The sequence below is a fragment of the Volvox carteri genome (genome assembly GCF_000143455.1).
Source record: "Volvox carteri f. nagariensis unplaced genomic scaffold VOLCAscaffold_66, whole genome shotgun sequence".
Taxonomy (NCBI): Eukaryota; Viridiplantae; Chlorophyta; class Chlorophyceae; order Chlamydomonadales; family Volvocaceae; genus Volvox; species Volvox carteri.
The window spans coordinates 612,427-633,189 of NW_003307609.1; the positions used below are offsets into that span (position 1 = coordinate 612,427).

The 20,763-nt window shown below is 55.7% G+C and overlaps 4 protein-coding genes across 4 annotated transcripts in view; 1 reads left to right on the plus strand and 3 right to left on the minus strand.

Moving 5' to 3' along the window:
* Window positions 1–3,207, minus strand: part of VOLCADRAFT_97965 (uncharacterized protein) — a gene marked incomplete at both ends in the record, with an annotated part of 12,220 nt that extends 9,013 nt beyond the window's left edge. The window contains 5 exons of the mRNA XM_002956884.1: window positions 57–281; window positions 659–1,015; window positions 1,463–1,554; window positions 1,918–2,135; window positions 2,609–3,207. Coding sequence (XP_002956930.1) covers window positions 57–281; window positions 659–1,015; window positions 1,463–1,554; window positions 1,918–2,135; window positions 2,609–3,207 — 1,491 coding nt within the window. The remainder of the gene's footprint in view (window positions 1–56; window positions 282–658; window positions 1,016–1,462; window positions 1,555–1,917; window positions 2,136–2,608) is intronic.
* Window positions 3,208–4,840: 1,633 nt separating this feature from the next.
* Window positions 4,841–5,999, minus strand: VOLCADRAFT_119552 (uncharacterized protein; the record flags this gene model as incomplete). The annotated part of the gene is made up of 3 exons (XM_002956885.1): window positions 4,841–4,923; window positions 5,219–5,378; window positions 5,943–5,999. Coding segments are annotated over 3 exons (300 nt in total), but the record flags the coding sequence as incomplete, so codon positions are not given.
* Window positions 6,000–6,376: 377 nt separating this feature from the next.
* Window positions 6,377–14,947, plus strand: VOLCADRAFT_119553 (uncharacterized protein; the record flags this gene model as incomplete). Its single annotated transcript, XM_002956851.1, has 12 exons — window positions 6,377–7,191; window positions 7,454–7,563; window positions 8,428–8,623; window positions 9,254–9,515; window positions 9,685–9,847; window positions 10,057–10,150; window positions 11,553–11,659; window positions 12,617–12,756; window positions 13,031–13,111; window positions 13,694–13,839; window positions 14,107–14,290; window positions 14,837–14,947. The coding sequence occupies 12 exons, from the start codon at window positions 6,377–6,379 to the stop codon at window positions 14,945–14,947; spliced, it is 2,409 nt and encodes an 802-aa protein (XP_002956897.1).
* A 1,781-nt stretch (window positions 14,948–16,728) lies between these two features.
* Window positions 16,729–20,039, minus strand: VOLCADRAFT_97967 (uncharacterized protein; the record flags this gene model as incomplete). The annotated part of the gene is made up of 7 exons (XM_002956886.1): window positions 16,729–16,765; window positions 17,811–17,910; window positions 18,127–18,211; window positions 18,421–18,617; window positions 18,669–18,741; window positions 19,226–19,431; window positions 19,931–20,039. The coding sequence occupies 7 exons, from the start codon at window positions 20,037–20,039 to the stop codon at window positions 16,729–16,731; spliced, it is 807 nt and encodes a 268-aa protein (XP_002956932.1).
* Window positions 20,040–20,763: the final 724 nt, after the last annotated feature.

Below are 20,763 nucleotides of genomic sequence, written 5' to 3' on the forward strand. Positions count from 1 at the left end.
CTCCCTCCCCTCTACTCCCTTCAACCCCCCCGCCGGCGGCCCCCCCCCCCACACACCTTCAACGTCTCCAAGCTGTTCAGGTTGTCGAGCAAGTTGGCCGCATCCACCACCGTGACGCACGTGTCCAGGCGAGCCACGTCAGCGAGACGGCGGGGACCGGCGGCCGGAGCCGCCGCCGCCACGTCATCATTCGCCGCCACCGCCGCCGCCGCCGCGGCCTCCAGCGCCAACGCCGCTGCGGGGTCAGATCCGTCCAGCGGGAATTCAAACGTCTCGGCCACCTGGGCTCAGGACACCGAGGGGGCGGGGGAGGGGGGGGAAAGACGAACCACACACGCGGGGGAGGGGGGGGAGAGGGGGGGAAGGGGAAAGACGAACGAGTGAAGGTGCTGCCAGGGCAAGAGTGTACCAGACGTAGAACTGACCAAAAGGCGTTCTTGGGAGGGGGGGAGCGGGGGAAGGGGGGAAGGGGCATCACTAGCCGGACGCCGACGGCATAGCAGCAGCAGCAGCAGCAGCAGCGCGGTAACAGCGGCGGCTCCATAGATAGCTGTAGCAACAGCTCTATAGCTCTATAGCTGTATAGCTGTATATATCAACAACATATCTTGTAGCTTGTATAATTCTATAGCACTCTGTCCCGTATATTCCCCCCTACCTGCATCGGCTCCCCAATGCCCGTGCTCTCCACTACGCAATAATCAAATCGCCCGTCGGCAGCAATTTCCGCAATTTGCTGTACGAGATCTCCGCGCAATGTACAACAGATGCAGCCGTTATGCAGCTCCACTAACCGCTCCGGCGCCGCCGCTGCCGTCACCGTCACCGCCGCCGACCGGTCAGCTCGACGCCCGCCGCCACTAGCGGCACCAGAGGCAGAGGCAGTGGCGGCGGCCGCCAGTGACCCCTGGGCCACTAGCGCCGCGTCAATATTGAGCTCCGCCATGTCATTGACCACCACCGCGCACCGCATGCTGGGCTCCCGGTTGGTGAGGATGTGGCGCAGCAGTGTCGTCTTGCCCGCGCCCAGGAAGCCCGACAGCAATGTCACCGGAAGCAGCCGCCGCCGCCGCCGCCCTCCCTCCTCCTCCTCCTCCTCCCCATCCCCATCCTCTCCCTCCTCTCCCTCCTTCTCCTTGCCATCACCACCGCCGGGAGAAGAAGCAACAGCAGCAGCAGCAACAGCATTAGTAGCAGCATTAGTAGCAGCAGCAGCAGGTGGCGGGGCTTCAGATGCTTCTGCCGGGTCCAGTACCGCCTCCGCCAGCGGCGTCGTTTCATGCTGTGCCGCTGCCGCCGTACTGCTGCTCCCCTCCGGCGGCACATACAGCCCCGAGAGCCCGGAGGCGTGTGCCGTACGCATCATCGCTGCTAACTGAGCCAGCGGGGCCCGCCAAGCAGCCGGTACTACCGGCACATTACTGCCGCCGCCGCCGCCGCCGCCTTCCCCTCCGCCAGCCACCTCCCCCGTCGCCAAGTCACACAGATCGACCCACACGCCGCCTCGTGGCTCACCAAATACGTACTTCAGGTCTTCATCCGGGCACTGCAGCACTGCGACCGAAGAAAGGGGTCGCAATGTTGGGAGGTAGAGCGACACATACATACATACACACACAGCACACAGCCGACCACTCGCACCCTAGGCAAGCAGGTAAACAGTAAAGCTGCGTCCCACCGCCATCATAGCTCCGTACGCGGCGGTTGACGACATACAGATGAACACAGGGGCAGGGGGGGAGGAGGGATGGAGGACAAAAGATCCGGATCCGGACTGCACATCTACCACCCTGTATAGCACACCACCCCTATGGACAAATAAATACAACCACCCATTATTATTATGCACGTGACGCACGCGCATGGACGCATACTGACATACAAAAAGACGTACACAGACATAGCGGCATGGCATACCTGCTGCGAATATGTGCCAAAACGCGGGTACTGCAGCGGTGGCGGCTCCCCCACCCTTGGTGTCATTACTGTCGTTATTCTTATTGCTGCTGTTGCCGCTGTTGTTGTTGCTGCCAGCGGCAGTTGTGGAATTAGTGGCAGGCTGTATGTGCAAGACCGGCGGCAGCGGCAGGATGCGCGCCGCGTCGGGCGCCACTTGGAGCACGTCCCGTAGGGCTCTGTGTGAGGGGGGAAGGGGTGAGGGTATGCAGAGCCCGGGGGAGGGGAGCGGGTTGGCCACTCGCGGTGGCAGACACGGGCGGCTGGCAACCCGCATGCTATAATATAAATTATATTATTATATTTCAACACGGCCGTACAGGCTGCCTGTAGGGTTGGCAAAAATACTATATTTTTTTACCCAAATAGTATAGTATAGTAAGAAATAGTACTATATATAGTAATGTAGTACTATGATACTATTACTAGGCAGGTACACGCTCCCAGTAGAAGGGGGGTGTACGACCAACCGTTGTACCTGAAAATTACACCGTTGGAAAGGTCTTCTTTTGTTCTTTCTAAATATCTACTTAGACATGAGAAAGCAGATCGCTGTGGTCATCCAGATCACTTTTTGTTAGTTCAGTGCCCGGTAGTTGGACCCCAAACCCCATGTCTCAAGGCGTGTTATGGCACATAAAGACATAATCACAGATAGAAGACCCAGTGTTGACAAGACAAGGCGCGGTCCAGCATTGGCCCCATCAACTGCTTCCGGTTCGGCAGGGTGACGCCCAGCAGCCCGAATAGGTTCCGCAACTCGGGCTTCTCGATCAGGTGAATAGGCACGTTGTTCCTGTAGAAGAACATGCCAAGCTCCTCCACGACTTGCCCCGCGAGAGTCGCGGGAATCACTGGGAGGAGGGTCTGGCCATCAATGCCGCGCCGGCGCTTGGAGAGGGCCTGCTGATCCGCCGTGCTGGGGCCCGCCGCAGCGGAGCTGGTTCCACTCTGTTGCTGTTGCTGGCTGAGTGACGCTGCACGCTGTTTGATAGCCTTGCAAGCACCTTGCTTGATGTGGTGCGCGTTGGTAAAGGATGGGTTCGCGGCGCTGAGCGGCTCATCGCCGAACAAGCAGACTAGCTTTGGTAGACCACCCCACCACTCCACATCGAAGTTGTCCCAAAGACTACCCGTCTTGGCGTTCTTCTTCTGGTTACGTAGCTTGTTAAAAAGCTCGTTCCGAGAACGGAGAACTTCAGGGGGGACGTCTGGACCAGGATGCAAGCCTCTGATCGCCTTGTCATTCATTATACTGGAATCCCTTGACATTATTCATCAAAACTACGTAGCACAGCTCGAAGACGCGGCTATAGCCCTTCAAAATACAGCTTGACTGCAGATCTCGACTTGGTCCAACTAATACTGGACACTATCCAAACCCAAACCTAGTACTATCTAGTACTATTTTTACTATACTATTTTACTATGTACGAACGCGGTACGAGCGTCGTAAACTAGTGCCAGTTTAGAGCCCTGCATAGTATATAGTACTATGCATAGTACTATTATAGTATAGTACTCTTTTCTAGTATAGTACCCGTGCCAACCCTAAATATAATTAATAATATAATAACATATAACATATTATATGTTATTATTACATACATATTATAACTTCATATATATAAATATAATAATAATAATTATTATATAACATTATACATTTATATAATAATATCATGTAAACTAATGTAATAATTATATATTATAAATTATTATATTATTATTAGAATTGGCGGAACATATAATATAATGGACGAAGAGCCTTCACCAGTTCCCTGGGCAATCTCAAGGTAAATAAATCAGTTACCCCAAACCGCCTTTGGCACAAGGGGCGTCTTTTGGGGGGCAGGAAGACTTCAACCACCAGCACAGCTTCTCACCCCAATAGCTGCACTGCTAGGCACACTCCGTACCTGTGCGCTGCGGACCGTTCCGTTTCCACGTACGACGCCGTCGTACAGGGCACAGGCGCCGGCGGCATCGGCAACAACCCTGCGGCAGCGCCGCCGCCGCCACCCGCCGCCTTCTGTTTCTGTTGTTGTTGTTGTTGTTGCTGCTGCTGACGCGACACTGGCAGAATGTAAGCTCTAAGGCGGGGAGTCTGACAGCCGTTGCCGGCGGCCGCCGCCCCACCGACGGATGCAGCGTGTACGACCAGCACGCCGTACCATCGCTCAACTGCAGACAGGTCCGTTGCTGGGCTGTACGACAGGTTGCAGACGAACTGCAGTATACGGTAGCAGCGACATCCGGGAGGCAACATCACCACCAAACAGAGCCGGGGGGTGGGGTGGGGGGCAAGATGACTCTTGGAGGGGTGGGTGGGGAGGGTTGCGATGAAACACACGCATGGCGAAGCTGGGGGGTGGGGATGGAGGGGCCGGCGGGCGGTTGCAGCTGACGTGAACCACGCATTGGTCAGGGGGGTTCGGCACCGCCCGACCCAGATGGGTCTCAATCTGGGACAGACAAACAGGCCAGCAGACAAACAGACAAACTGACAGACTGACACGGGCCGACCCAGATGGCGCAGAGACGACAGCTCGATAGGCAGCAACCGACCGACCCAAGTGGACGAGCGAGGGGGTAACCCAGGAGGAACAAAGCGACCCAGATCAGAATTGAGTTCAATTTGAGGCCCCGGGAGGCGAACCCGGGGGAGGGGGGAAAGGGGAGGGACGGCGCCATACTCACACACGCGCGCAGATGCATAGATAAACAACACCACACATAATAAAAGTCCTTTTGCGTTTTTTTGTTGCGTTTTTGTTGCGTTTTTGTTGCGTTTTGTTGCTTTTTGTTGCGTTAAAATGACCTTTCCCCTCCCCTCCCTCCCTGCCTGCCTGCAGCGCGCACACGGCCCACACCACCGTCTCACCTCCTCACCATTGACCTTCTCCACACGGCCCCATGAGCTGCCGATCTGGATCTGCATGCGCCCGCGGTAGCTGCTGACCCTGCCTGTTTAGGACACGGAAACCGCCCCCCCCACGTGGCCGGTTAGTTGGGTGGCGGGTTCCCGAGGTCCTGGGGCGCAAGCGCGCTTCTTGAACGCGTCTGGGACCAAAACTCCCTCCCCCCACCTCGCTCCCCCGAATTCACCCCCCTCCCACACCAGAGAATGCTGACAACCCCCCCGTAGACCTCCTCCCGCGTTTCCACCACCCCCTCAGTACGCAGCATAAATCCCCCAGAACGCAACACCGCAATCATTACTGCCGTACATATACGGCAAAGAATTTACTCAAGTTTGTACCTGAAATCCGGTAGAACTTCCCCCGCTTCACATTGCTTGGTTTACAGTTGTTGTTGGCTCTGTAGATCAGGCGGCAGTAGCTCGAGGGGTCTCGGACGAGCGCCGAGTAGACGGGGTCGCGGGGCTTGGATGCGGGGTCCACCCCCTCCAGCTGATAGACCTGCGGTGGATTGCCGTGGGCGGGGGACGGGCGGAGGCCTCTCGTGCTTGGGAAGGAAGGGAAGGTAGCTGCGAAACGCCAAGAACATAGTGCGACAGCAGAGCACGGAAAGGGTTTGGGAGGGTGCGGGGAGCAGGGGGAAGCAAAGGCGCCTAATGGTGGCGTGCGGTTTCGGAGCCGGACAAAAGTCCGGTTGGCATAGAGCTTAACCCCAAAGCTGTGGGAAGAGAAAGGTAGCTGTAACTGGAAGGCCACGATTGGAAAAAGAGAGAGAGAGGGTGTATGTGTGTGTAGGATATTGCTACTGAAGTGTCTCTGGCACACCGGGTCTGAAGAAAGGCTGGCCTAGTGATTCCATGGGTGGTGCGGTTGCTGGAGGTGATTTACAGAGGGGCATACATGACCAGACCAGGCAGGCAGCGGTCTGGTCAAAGCAAGGTCCGGTGGGCAATGTCCGGAGTTGTGTCACGGTCAACCCGGCGCCGGCGCCGCAGAAAAACTCCCTGGTGCCCGTTTCTGCTTGATGATATCTGTGCACATGGAAAGTAAGTAATCAGGCGATACCTCCACGAGGAGGTCCTCAAACGTGTCGCCCAGGCTCAGCTCATGTAGGCGCACCATCGCTGTTCCTGCTTATGGAGCAACCCTATAGCAAAGAAACTGTATGTTGGTATGGTGTCTCCTGTGGTTAAAATATCCGATGATCTTGGTGCATGGCGTTTAACAATTCACATCACAACCCGTTTTGATAACATCTTTGCTAAAACAAGGAAAATTCGTCACGGTAACATGAAGGCCGTTAGCAATAACACATGACACAAAAACCTAAGCTTAGAAGTGCTAGATGATAAGAAGGTTTTGAGTCGGGACTGTCGTGGCTCGTCCGGCGGCGATTGTGTCGGCAAGTTAACCATCAGACCATATTTGGAGCTGAAGCCAGAGCCTGAAAGCTCGCTAAAGAAAGCGTTACGCCATAGATTTAATTCACCACTAACACCATGGCCGAGCAGAGGCGGCCTAACTGCTTCCTAGCAGGGCCAGTCTTTCCATGCCACACCGCGAACCCTAGCCTGAGTTCATCTTGCGATGGCGCAAACAAAATCGAATTGCCAATTCTGCTTTGCTTCCGCACACAATCTGCGTCATCGGCGAACTGGGCGGCAAGGACGCGCAGATGTCGCTCCCAGCTTCGTTCTGGCACCACCGCCACCGCCAACCATGCCAGTGACAATGCACCCACGCATTCCTCAGCCTCTCCGCTATCTCTATCACCGGACAAAACGGCCGCCAGCGACTGGCCACAACATGGCCGTACAGGCATCATCGGTAGCAGCACCAGCAACCCCTTCCACAGCAGCTGCTGCACTGACGCTGCAACGACCTGCCGGCCTTCAATCAACGGCTTTTTGTTGAGCACCTTGCACGTGATGTGCCGTACGGTCGCGTCCGTCACGATTGCAAACCACGTTGGCTCCGCGCCGCCGCTGCAGCCGCCGCACCCCCGGCTTCCCACTGGCCTCCTCCCCGTACCTCTGGATGAGCAGTCTAGCATTCCCCCCCCGGGCCGGCAAGCAGAGGCTACAGCTCTAGGGGCTGCAACTGCCGGCGTGTCTGGTGGCTATAGCAGTAGCAGGAGCGACAGTGGCATTGACAGTATGAACATCGGAAGCGGACCTAGCGATGGCAATGGCGGCGGCGGCGCCGCCGCCGCCGCCGCCACCGGCTGGGCGGCGCCGCCATCGCACTTCCACTCCCACTCGCACTCGCCGTCCTGTGGCACGTATCCCCCACAGCCGCTCTTCAGCCTCGCCAGGTACATAGCAGCAGTAGCAGTCGCACCACCACCGCACTGGCATTGCTAAGAGCGGCAACTCGTTGCCTTCTGTACCTATATGGGTACTGTACGGCGATAGGGCACACGCGTCCTCCCCCTCTCTCCTCCCCCCTCCTCCCCGTTCCCCCGCATTCTCCCCGCCCCTCTTGGTGCCACTCACTGACTCTTCATGCCGATGATGGTGCTATACCTACGAACTCGCCGCTGGGGGGCGTATCCCGACCTTGTATATTTTCATCAGGGTGATTGAAGCCGATGATCCAGATGATCCGAAGCAGCGGCTCCGGAACCAGATCCAGAAGCGGCGGCAACCTGGTTTCGGAGCGGACGGAGGGAGCGGTGGAGGTGGAGGTGGGTGCTGGACGGCTGGTTGGCGGGCTGGGATTGGGATTGGGATTGGGCTTGGGTTTGGGATTAGGATTTGGGCGGGTGAAGCGGGGCTCTCTGGAGTAGGAGGGGGGAGGGGGGAGGATGGGGATACGAACCACGTGAACGAGTAAAGCTGATGCCAAGGAGGATATAGACTGACACGCCAGAAGTATATATATCAGAGAAGTATGTGAGAACTGTCTAAGGGGGCGGTGGGAGGGGGCCAGGGTATCTCTAAGTTAAAAGCAGGTAAGGGGGCAATGGACCCCCCCCCTCCCCCACGGACGCCTTTCGGTCAGTTCTTTCGGTTGCTACTATCTTGCCCTGGCAGCAGCTTCAATCGCGTGTGGTTCGTCTTTCCCCCCTCCCCCCGGGTCTCTGGGAAGGCGGTGGGGAGGGAGCCGCCAGCAGCTCATTGCAGCAGCCAGCCAGCCAGCCAGCCAGCCAGCTAGGGTTTTTGCAGGGACGAGTCCGATATCGCAATGAGCCGGGTGATCCGATATCCGTGCATTTCCGTACATGTCGATGTCGATACGTACATCGACATGTACATACATACATTTTTACACATGCGCTCTTACATGCGCTCGTAGTCACGTGGAAACAGCACCTTTACATTCATATTAAGACAGACAGACAGACAGATAGACAAGACGCTGACTGTGTCTTGTCCGTCATCAGTTTTAAAAGACAGACAGACACACGGACAGACAGACACGCGCTTTCTCGGAGTATGTGCGTGTGTGTTGGACAAGGACAAGGCACACCGGGGCCCCGTCGCCATCCCCCCCTTGCCGCCATCGCCGCCGCTGCTGCTGCTGCTGCTGCAACGGCTGCTGCCTGCAGGTTCCGTGGATTTGCGTTCCGGTGCAGACCTGGATCTGGATCTGGATCGAGCACAGAGGGTCCTTGCGGAGCTCATGCGCGACGGCGGAGGGGGAGATCTCCGACCGACGGAGGGCGACGCCGGGGAGGCGGGGAGCCCGGGTGGTGGCGGAGGCGGCGTAGCGGCGGAGGTGGAGGCGGAGGCGACCCTGTCTAGGTGGGCCCAATAAAGGTGTAATGAATGCGGCTACTGGTACTGTTACTGCTGCTCCTCGGGTGGCGGTGGGAGCGGATCCCCAGCGGGGAGGCGGCAGTAGCAGAGGGGGTCTCCTCCTTCGTTTACTCCCGGGGGGAGGGGGAGGGAACGGGAAGAGGAAGGGGAAGGGGGAGGGGAAGGGAGACGGAAAGGGGAAGGGGAAGGGGGAGGGGAAGGGAGACGGAAAGGGGAAGGGGAAGGGGGAGGGGAAGGGAGACGGAAAGGGGAAGGGGAAGGGGGAGGGGAAGGGAGACGGAAAGGGGAAGGGGAAGGGGGAGGGGGAGGGGAAGGGGAAGGGGAAGGGGGAGGGCCCTCTCACCTCCCACAGCCCCGTCCTTGAGAGCAAAGAGGGGTCATAAAGGCACAGAGAGAGAGGGGGGCCTTATGGCACAGGCGGTGGCAGCGGAACACGACGGTGTCGCATGTGCCGTACGGGCTCCCCTCTGCTCAACGCGATCCATCACCACTGCCGCCATATCACTGCTGGGCCCCCCACAGACCACAACCACCACAACTACCACAATCACAACCACCTCAACAACCATGATTACACTGGCTCCATCCCGCGGTGGCTTACATACATACATACAGATTGGAGTGCGGGTTCTGCCGAGGACGACTCGGCGGCGGCGGCGGCGGGAGCCGCAGTTGGCGGCGCTCCAAGGGCGGTGCCGTACTGCTGTGCGACGGCTGTCACCGCGGCTTCCACGAGCAGTGTTGTCGTTATCGGGGGCTCGATATCCGGCCACGGAGGCGGCGGCGGCTGGGGGGCCAGGGGCTGGCGGCGGCGGCCGGCGCTAGCGAGGAGGGCGGCGGCGGCGGTGGCTGTACGGCGGAGTGGCACCATTGCAAGGTCAGTGTTGCTCAGTAAGCCGTGGTAGGTAGTTTAGGTAGGTAGGCAGGTACCGATGCGCATCATGATCATATCATAACTCTCCCAACCGACCCACGGGTCGGTTGGGGCGCTACTGCCGCCTCTGCCGCCACCACGGCTGCTGCTGCTGCTGCTGTTGCCGCCTCAGGACTGTGCCGAGGTGGCGAGCCTGTGGAGGTCAAGAGCGGCTGCCGGGCCCGGGCCCGCACCAGGGGGACGATCCTGGATGCTGGCGGCGACGAAACTGGACGGGATGTACGGCAATGTACGGCAAGAGGGCCTGGAGGCGCTGCAGCAGGTAATGGGGGTTGGTATGGTGTTGGTAGTGCCTGTCGTTCGTGTTGTTGCCATCTCCCGTTTTTCACGATTCGTTGTCTTCATCCCTCTTTTTCCCTTTCTCCGGCCACGCGTGTGTTTTAGGCATCTGCCGTGCTTTCCTCGGAGTACGGCCCTCGCGTTGTGGATGCCGTACTGGACAGCGACTACGCCGTACTGCTGCGCGATGCTCGCGGTACGGCAGTCAGCGCCGCAACCATGGATGTGTACGGAAGGGAGGTGGTGGTGATGGATATTGCGGCAACTGCGGATGAGGCCCAAGGGAAGGGCCATTTCAGGTGCGTGTGTGTATGTATGTATGTATGTACGAAGGAATGTACGAAGGAATGAAGGAATATATTGAGAACAACAGGATGTCGTAGTTTTCCGAAGTGAAGTGGCGAGGGGATGGCATACACGAGTATGTATGTATGTATGTCACCCTCACTCCTGGTAAATTGCGTGCCGTACCCCGCTCAAAAAAAACGGACAAAAAAATTCAACTTGGGAAATGTTGTTTCTGCACGCATACTCGTACTGCATATCTTTATCAATCCATTAGATAACAGTTGCTATGTATTGGTTACAATAACCCCGAGCATTGAAATAATTACAAGAGAAACTTTCCTGCCTTAGATTCTGAATACTTTTGCTTGATAGTGCTTGATGCCTAATGTCCGATTGGATCCTGGATCCTAGACACTTGTTTTTAGTTGACGCACATTTTGGATCCCGGATTTTGGATCCCGGAAGGGCACTGTTAACCTCCCTGGAGAGCTGGCTGGACGAGGCACGGATGCAGCACTGGGTGGTGGCGCTGGCGCCCGGAAAGGGAAAGGATGATGGAAGGGCCGTACGGCAGCTGTGGCGCGAACGTGGCTTCCGGCCCCTGGTGGGGGCCCAGGCGGGCGCCTGGGCGCGGCAGCTGCCGGGTTTCCCAGAGTCCAGCTCCAGGGGGGTTTGGGGGTTGGGAAGGGGCGGCCGCCGAGGGGGGAGCAGCGCCCTATTTGTGAAGCGACTGAGGGCGGCGAAGGGGGAGGGGGAGGAGGGCGGCGAAGGCGGCTCGCGGCCGCCGGGGGTGTTGCGGAGGGCTGTGGGCGGGATTTCGGGCGGGGTAGGGGGAGCCGTGAGAAGCGTATTGGGGTACATGCTGCTGTGGGAGCGCTAGCTGCAATTGCGGGCTCGCAGGTATAAATTGTTTTCAGACTCGCGCGCATCATGGACTTGGCTGCGTTTTGGTTGAAGAGGGATGTATTGATTGTTTTAAGTTTCTTTTTGTGGTTTTTTGAGGGGTTGTTTGGGGATTAGGAACTGGTGAAGAAGTATCGCGACGCCGTGTGTGTGGTTCATGGCACAGGCTATCCTCTTTGGAAAGGCAGCCCAGGCCAGTGTCCTGGTCTAGTAGAGAAATGGATAGCAGTGGTGATGATGTGTGGAAAAGTATGGAAACTTATGCTTGCTATGCTTGTATATAAAAGCGTCGGCACCTTTGCTTGCGTGGCTCGCGACGACGTTACGACTGAACGCAAACAATGACCAGTAAGATAAACCGTTACCATGCTCCCGTTTTGGAAGTAAACATACTGTACAGCTCTTTATTTATACAATGCTCCGCCAACACGTTAGCAACTGCAGCTCGAATGGGATCAAGCGCACCTCTCGTGCGTCCTGCCCTTTCGTTGGAGCCTGGCTACCACACAGGCCATGCCATTTTTCTAATACGCGACCAGGAAGGCGATCCTGTGTTGTTCGGGCAGTGGAGACCGAGCCAAGTCCTTTGGACTCCATTTCACTCAAGTCGATAGAAGGTAATGTCCTCAAGCAGACTGGGGACACGGTTAAAGTGCACCTATCAGAAAGAACCTTGAGGGGATGAAGTCATGGTTACAGCTGGCTTTGGTGTGGTGTTGGAGCTCGAAGGTGAAATTTCGGTCATCCATCCCCTGTATGAACTCGCGCCTGCCAGGGCGGAGAAAGCAATACAGGTCTGCAGTACTCGGCAGGTATTCGTGTGTGTTCTGGTTGTACAAAAATGCAAAGGTATTGCTAGCCTCTCAGGCTTCCCACAGGGGCTGGGAGGTTGTACGGAGATTGGTTTCGGCGGGACCCGCGACCCCGAAAAAACTCTGTTACCTCCTGCTATCTCACCCTCCGAAACCGCCACTTTCCTTCTTCTTGGCTCTCCTGCGTGATGGCCTCCCTGACCCTCCGGGTGGTCTTGGGGCTCCCCCTCCCGCCAGCTTCTCCCTCGGGACATATCCGCACACCCGCATCACATCTTCCCCTATCGCTCCTTCCGCCTTCTCTCCGTCAAGCACTCTCCCCGGCCCCCCCGGCCCCCCAACCACACACGGGGGAGCCAGTTACGACGGAATCTCTCTCTCTCTCAAGTCTTTCTCTCACCCCCTTCTTATATGGCCTCTCTTCTTGCTTACATGTGCTGCGATTTTCAGTTTACAAATAGTAGTTGCTGTTGTTATTACATTACATCGGGGGCTGCAAAAGGCCTGCCACCAGGAGCGCACGGACGGTTTGCTTGTCGCGTCTAAGCGTGGTGCCGAGTGAAGCTCTCTATCCAGCTCTCCATCCAGCTATCTATTCATCCATTTATTTTATATTTCTTATATATGTATCTATCTATCTATCTATCTATCTATCTATCTATCTGTCTATCTGTCCACGAGCATATCCGTGTCCACGGGCCCTCGTTATCCTCATTCCTCGTCATCATCCTCGTCATCATCCTCTCGTCCTCCCCGTCACAGACCTGGACACCAACTACTGCGACGACTTCCTGTGCACCTCCTCACCCGCGGTGGAGCAAACGGTCCGCAGCCTAGCCAGGGAGCTCAAGCGGGGACGATACACAACCACCAGCCTCTACCAGCCCGGCGTAACGTACTCGGTACGTGCCATACGGCATATAAGTACGTACATGACGTACATGACGTACATGACGTACATGGGGGAAGGCGCATACGGGTTGTGGGGAGTGCACGGCATGGCACAATGCTAGCGTGGTTGACTAGTACGGCGGTTGCCAGCTCACCCAGCTACCCAGCTCGTCCCGTGTTGGACAAGGCGGTATCCAGTCACCCCTGTGCCCACCGACCCACCGACCCACCAGCCTGGGCCCGAGCCCTAACCGTAACCCGCACGAACCCACCCTCATTTTCCAGGATGGCTTCCGCACCTTCACTGGCCCCGAGGGCTTCACTCGGCAGCGCTGGGTGGCGGATAATGTGCAGGAGCCCAGCCTGGTGGGGCGTCGTAAATCTGGGTGGGGTGCGAGGGGGATGGCTTTGCGGCGGGAGTGAGGGGAGAAAGGGGCGGGGTTGGGGTGTATGTATGTTTTGCAGCTTACAGAGCACACAGGGCAAGTCACGCCCTTACTCCCCCCAAACGCGGGGCGCCTTTCTCCCCCCCACCCACCCGCATACAGCTACACTTATACCGCGCTACTTCCACTGCCTCTTTATGCGCAGCTCGTGTTTTTTTTTTGTGTGTGTGTGCGTGCGTGCGTGAGTGAGTGAGTGTGTGCACTCGCATCTCCGCGGCCGCAAGTACACGACACGGCCGGTACAAAGCCGCATGCACCTTGGGAAGCACTTCCGTCTGCTGCGTCCGGTACAAACACACGCAAACATGCAAATACACAAATACGCAAACACGCTGTTCTTGATGTTTCTTTTTTCGATATCGCACATGTTTTCTGGTGTACGTGTACCGCTTGGATAGGCGTCCAATGTTATACGGAATTATGATTTGGGATTATACTATTCGGAAATATATGGTTTGGAAGCAGACTCATCCATATCAATATATGCGGGATGCACACACAGACAATCGTCAAGATGCGCATGCTGGACAAGGGTACAAGCGAAATCAGTTGGCGGTTGGTTGGGCGGTTGGGCGGCATACTGCTGGACGTGTCTTTCAACACCACATGCGAACACAACCTACTAACGGGCCGCATCACGTCACTGCGGTGAGTGATACCTGGCGTGTTAGGAGGGATAAGCGCGGCCGATGATATAAGGGCTGATTGAGCGGTTAAAACGGTTACTGGTTAGGTAGTGGTTGGTACGGACTTGGTGCTGATCACAGCTCCTGCCTGCATGGGGGCGCCGCCATGGTGCGCGCCCATTTCCTGACCCTTCCTTTTCATTTTTTGCAGATCCAGCCCGCACAACCAACTGCTCCAACTGTCAAACATAACGCCAATTGACTAACCGTACCTACATCCCCGCTGCAGGGAAAGCTGGGACCTGTCGCGCTGCCCACCGCCAGCCGCTTTGCTGGCGACTTTTAACCGCTACAGCTGGTCCGCGAAGCAAGCTGTAGCAGACGCGCGTGACGGCGCCGGCAAAGCGCTTCAGAAGCTGGGCGGTGGCGGCGGCGACGGCACCTCCACCAACTTACCGGCCGATCCGACACGGGTACGTACGAATGTATGAATGTATGAATGTACGGTTTTGAGGAAGGGCAGGAGTAGCTGGTGTGTGTTTCGACACCTGGGACAACTGCAGAATCTCGAAGTCCCGAACCTGTTGGGGGTTCAATTGGGGGGGGGCCCTGGCGGCGGCCAGGTGTTGCAGCCGACCGCATCTTGCCGTGTACGGGCCTGCACTCGCTGGGGTAATTGCTGGTTGGTGCGCCGAATCATGTCAGACAGCTCAGTGATGTGGTATATATCATTAGCACAACACATTCCCCGATGTTCTCCTCCCCCTCCTCCTCCTCCTTACCCTCATATTTCCTCCTAATGTGACACACACACTCTTTCTAACTATCTATCTATCTATATCAATCTATGTATCTATATCAATCTATGTATCTATATCAATCTATGTATCTATATCAATCTATGTATCTATCTATCTATGTATCTATCTATCTATATTTATCTGTCCATCTACCTCTATCTATTTCCCCTCTTAAGTATGTGGATGCGCTGCCGGACCCTTTGATGGACCACTACGCAGTTCTACCAAGGAGGCGACACAGGCAACCAGGACATCATTGCTGTGGGCTTCCTGATCGCGCTGCTTTACCTGGCCTTCAAGCTGTTCGGAGCACTGGAGATGTTGGGTTGACATTGGAGAAAGGACCGGACTGATCGGGATGGCAATTGGAATGCTGATGGCATGGATTAGGTCGAATGGCTGGTGGCGAGAGCCGGCAAGTGAAAGAAGGCGAGTTGGGGCATGTGTGTTAAGCGTGAACAACCCCAGTCAGTCAGGAAGCATGTTCATGCAATGATTTTTTGTGGCGAGAAACCATAATCATCAGCATAGGTTCAGTTGTGGGTTTGACAGGAATCGTCAAAACAAATTTTGGCTGTTTGACTTCAGATTTTCCAGTTGTTCTGCTCGCTGTTTCGTTGTCAATTGATGCAATCAATTTTTAGTAAAAGTCGTATGTATCTATGGAGGTCTTGGGGACGGACAGTGTTGAACAAGTTGTTGATCCTCAAGGAAATGCCGATCTGCTTCAGCAACGATTATGATAAGATTACCGTGCGTCGCCGTATTTGCCGTCGATGTCGCAAGCATAGATACATATACTTTGCTCCTTTATTAACGGAAGTCCAGGGTGTTGAAAAGGTCGACATTTTGGCATCAGATCCACCAGATCCATAAATTCTATAGCGCTGGTGAGGACAGCTGTATGCGGTCCGCGCTGCACGGAATGCACCTTTCCGGTGTTCACGGCCATGCCGTCAAGGAAACGTTGAGGGATATATGGCACGTATATTATGGGACGTCCGGGTGGCCTTCGTTTATTTTATTGATGTATGTGGTGCGCGGCATGAGCGTACAGGATTGGAGTGCAGGCGGGCGCGCGGGACCTCGTCACTTGTGCTGCTCTTGCGTGTACTGTCTCTGCCTCCTGAATGGCCTTCCCCCTCTCTCTCCTCAGCGCCGGTGATCGCCAAGCCCGGATCGGACTCAGCAAGAACTTAATTCCCGGCATAGCGCACTGGAGCATCGTTGAGAGCTGCTGCGGGCTGACCATTTGTTACCTCAACTCGGAGAACATACAAAGCAAAAATCCATTACAAGTAATTCACCAAGCATCAAGAACAGGATTATCAAAAATACGCACATACATGTAAACCAGCTGATTAATGCTATGTAAATTCCGTCTTTGCATATCAGCGCACGCACACCTGCCGCGATTTATCATCTGCCGCACCTGGAGCGCGCCGGATGATGCTCTGCTCAATTATAGCCGTCCTGCAAAAAACCATGATGAAACCCCTTTCATGACGATAACTTTAAAACAAATACCATTCAAGTCGTCGCTACCTCGAAATTCCTGTCGCGATCCTCCAAGCAAGAAACCAGAAACCAAGCAAGCTCAGCAAATCTTGTTTGAAGACAGCTTAACCGAAATAATTAGCATTGCACATCATAAACAATAGCAAAAGGCAAATTGACAGGCACAGACACACAGACACAGACAAAAAGACTCAAGCACCTAAGTCACCTTCGCACCATAGCACGTGGACCAAACAAAGCACATACCGTATGGGCGGCACAACCCCAACACCCCCCTTGCACGGAGCATCCGCTCCGAATCGCAAATCGTGGCTTACAAGCCCTACACACCTATCTACAAAAGAGGCCCCCAAATTCAAATGTGCCACAACGTGCCCCCCCCCCCCACACACGCATCCAAAACACATCCCCCGGCGATCGACTCCTCTTTTAAAAGGCTTTTAAAGAAGAATTCCGCGACCGCTGCTTTCACTGCCGCTGCTTGGCAGCCAGACAGCCAAAGCTGCCGCATCACCAAGAGCATCGTCCCACGCCTATATGCACCACCATCAAACTGTACGATATGACTCATGACGTAAGACTATGACGCGAGACTATGACGCCTTAGAGACTGCCTTGTTTTTTCGACGCCTAAACCGCGGTCAGGACAGAACAGATCAACAACGAATGGGAAGCTGATGGGAGATGGAAGATCATACTCACGCACAAACACGCACAAACAGGCACACACCATTCAGACCCCGTTCACATGCATTCCTCTACGGAGAATAGTCAAAGCGTCGTCGTCATTTATGTGCACTAGTCCGATAGTGTCTAATGTCACAAATAGAGCTATTTCCCCAAAAAAGCTCTAATGCAGCCCCAATCTACCCTTCCCAATGGAAATAACACCGCTACCAGGAACTTATGCCGCACAGGAGGATTCCTTGCTGCTGGTGCTGCTGGTGCTGCTGCTAAGCCGAGCCCCCAGGTCAAGGAAAGCCACGCGCCCCCAGAGCACTATCAACCATCCGAACACACCACTACCCAAATGATGGATGATGGCACACACGCACACACACACGCACACACACACACAAATGCGCGCACACAAGCCGCATATCGCTGTCTGTCCCCGCAAAGGAAAACGATAAGCAACCCAGCATCTGGCAGAGCATCTGGCAGAGCATCTGGCAGAGCCCTAAATGTTTTTTATTTCCCGCCAGCAGGTACACCCCTCAATGAGATCATCTATACCGGGGCACCGCTCTGCACCGGGGCACCGTCCTATTACAACCCACATCATAAGTGCGACCACACTTTCTGCACGATAGTCCCAGTCCCAGACCAGTCCCAGTCCAGTCATGGAAAAATGCACCGTCAGGTTGCAAGTCAACCGCCGACGCTGTGACGACCACAAATGACTGGCAAGGCGAGGACTGGCATATCACCTTCCTATCCACCCGCATTCAATAAGAGGTAATACAGCTTGGTGTCTCACATACATAATGTTTGTCGCATAATATGCTGCTAAAAGAAACAGACACAGAGAACGAAACAATAATTTTGGACATGCCGCGTCGCCTCGGCCAATGTTCGAAGCAGACTCGCGTGCATCTGCTGTCTGTCTGTCTGTCTGTCTGTCTGCCGTCCTGTTGCACAGCAAGAGTGAAATAAGAGTGAAATACTCACCCACCTGCAATTCAACAAAGCTGCGATGCTTACGTCAAAAGCGTTGCCATCCGTTGCATCGACCACCACCGCCAGCGCCGTATGCGGCTTCAAATGCCAGGCAGCTGGCGTACACGGCAACACGCGCAAAGACATACATACATACATACACAGGTCCGCACCGTGTGCCCTCCAGCGCCACCAGCACCTACAGCGCCACCAGGAGGACCCCAGCAGCCACCAACTGGCCGCCACAACATGCTCCACAAAGCACGTGCTCTCCGCCCGCTCTCCCGCCGCTCCTCCCAAGCAAAAGACTCCACCGCACACTCCGCACGCACCTGCGCCACCTCTTACCCTACCCCCCCCCCGCAGCCGCTGCTCAACCTCACGCTGCTGCACACTGATCCTGCCGTGCTCTGTACCCTTCACCCCGTGGGGCAAAGCGACAGAAAAAACAAACAACTTGGGCAGGCCCCAAAAAGCGCTGCGAGAGGCCCCAACAAAGCGACTGCCCCGCAAACGGCTGTGCGGCCATCGTCCGCCGCTGTATCGCACAGCTACTGCCGCCGCCACTATTGAGGGCCAGAAGACGGCGGCTGTAGCTGAACCAGGAGCTGCCCGCTTCCACGCACATGGCTACGACCCTCGCTGCCAGGGCTGCCATGTCGTGACGATTTCGACTGGCCCCAGACAGATTCGCCGCCGCCTCCTCCTCCTCCGGGTTGCAGCTGGTCCTCAGCGCCAGGGATGAAGATCTGGTAGGCAAACACAGAGCTCCCAGGCAACATCCCATACGTGGCGTGGAAGGGGTTGCGGCCCTCCAGTCCGGCTGCGCCATGCACACCCGCAACAGGGTTGAACTGATCGCAGCTGCCTGCACCTGGGTCTGCACTGCCCGTGGGCGAATCGAGGCGGCCTTGCTGGGCGTGGGTGTCGCCGCTGGTGGGGGATTTCTGCAGTTTTGAAGGTTGGTTGGAAGGGAAGGGGAAGGGGTTGGAAGGGGGAAAGACGAACCACGAACGAGTGAAGCTGCTGCCAGGGCAAAAGAGTGTACACCAGACGTAGGGGGAGGGAGGGGGAAGCGGAGGAACGTTTGGAGGCGGAAGGGTGGAAGGAAGTCGGGATGTGCTCGCAAGTTGGCGCGAAAGTGGCGTGGAATGCAGAAGGGGTTGCAAACCCCGGCAAGTGTGCCCCAGGGACGAAATCTACTACTGCATAATATTTTTTCTTAAAAGTGCTGGTCGGAATCCGTTGCAATGGGATGTAACAATGGGACATTCAGTCCCCAAAGCTTGAATTTTGCTCGTCCACAGGGGATGTAGCAACGACGCATGCAGGACTTTCGGTTCCCCACAGCCCACCAAACATGCACAAGATGATGCAAGGTGATGTGTAGACGTTTCAAGGCCATGTAGAACAGCTAGAAGCAACTCTCACCAGGAGAGCCGATTTGGGATTTTCTGTGGAGGACCCCTTAAAGGCAGCGCCAGCACAGCAGCACCAGCAAAACTGCCGCACGGCCAGGACCGCGTGAACGGCAATGAAGACGGCACCCGCAGCTACAAAAGCCACGGCCGGGAAATGCCGCTTGGTGACGAGGGATATAGACATGCCCACCACGGGGAGCCAGAGCGTGGCAAGTACTGCGGGTTCCAAGACACGTTAGGGGTTTGGGTAACTTCAGTCCAACTACACGGGGATTCTACTCAACCCAGGTCTCTTGGATATTTCCCGGGGACTCGCGATGTCCCCGGACAAATGTTCGTAGATTATTGCCTATTTCCTCCCAGCGATCATGGCGCGAAATCTCCCGGTTAAGAACCGTGTTTTACTTTGTTTGCAGTTTGCTGTAAACCTCCCTACCCGCAGCCGCTGGGTTATCTGCATGCAAAGACATTGTCTTGGCTGTGGTCCACTTTGGGAGCGCCTTACCAATGTGTGCGATTGAACGATAAGCGATTGTGCTCGCAAGGTCCAGCAAAGCTGCATCATGGCACGGAGAGGAAATAAGATTGACAAGAGGACATACTCGGTCGCGCGGAATAAAATAGCAAGGACGTTTCATGAACTCATTTTCACCGGTCGCGCATACCCTCACAAGTGATAAGCGATGGTTACAAAACCGCTTTCATGAACACCTACCAACAAGCAGCACCAAGACGGATAGCACTGAAAGCGTAATACCCAAGATGAGAACCGCTTCTGCCACGGGCACGGAGCTTGGCAGCAAGCCTTTGGTATATTCACCCATAGTAGCCATTGCAGGAGAACAAAGAGAAAGGAACAGCAACGTTGCAGCCCAGCTTAATGGTTGCATTTCCGTGTTTCAAGGAAAGTGCCGACCAACACGTTTGCTTGCTATGCAGTGGACATGTAATAACAAGAGCGCGTTGTGTCCAGACGCACAGGGTGCGCTTATACTGTGTGTTCGGCGTCTAAAGTCCTACACTAGAACCGGGCTATAATTGGACTCCACTCGATGACCTGCTTGCTGTCGCCCGTCCATGGCCGAGCCTTTGAGGAGCGAATAATGCTTTCCCAAACCCAAACGCAAATTAGGGCAAAACTGTTGTCTGGCAGCTCTTGGGGCGCATGCCGTACAGCGGTTTTCGGAAACTGAACTGCGAGAGGTGCAGAAGCGTAACCATCTGGTAAATTGTCTTTGTGCCTGGAACCATTTTGTCATCACTCCTGCGAGTGGCTTACACGCCAAGAACGTTCCGGGAATGTTGGTTCCGCTGGAGTCAAGCCCTCCTATGCATCTGAGGTTACCACAAGTGCAGCAATTCACACTCTCTAACACTCCAAAGCAACACATATTTATATTAAGGCAATATGCTCCCATGGGTTCCTTTTTAGTTGTTGGCAGCGGCGGGCCGGCGGGCGGGCTTCCCGGGACATGCTTCCCTTCGTCATCTTGTCCTGTTCATGCCGTACCCGCGCTCCGTTTCGACGCACGCAGGCATACGCACATA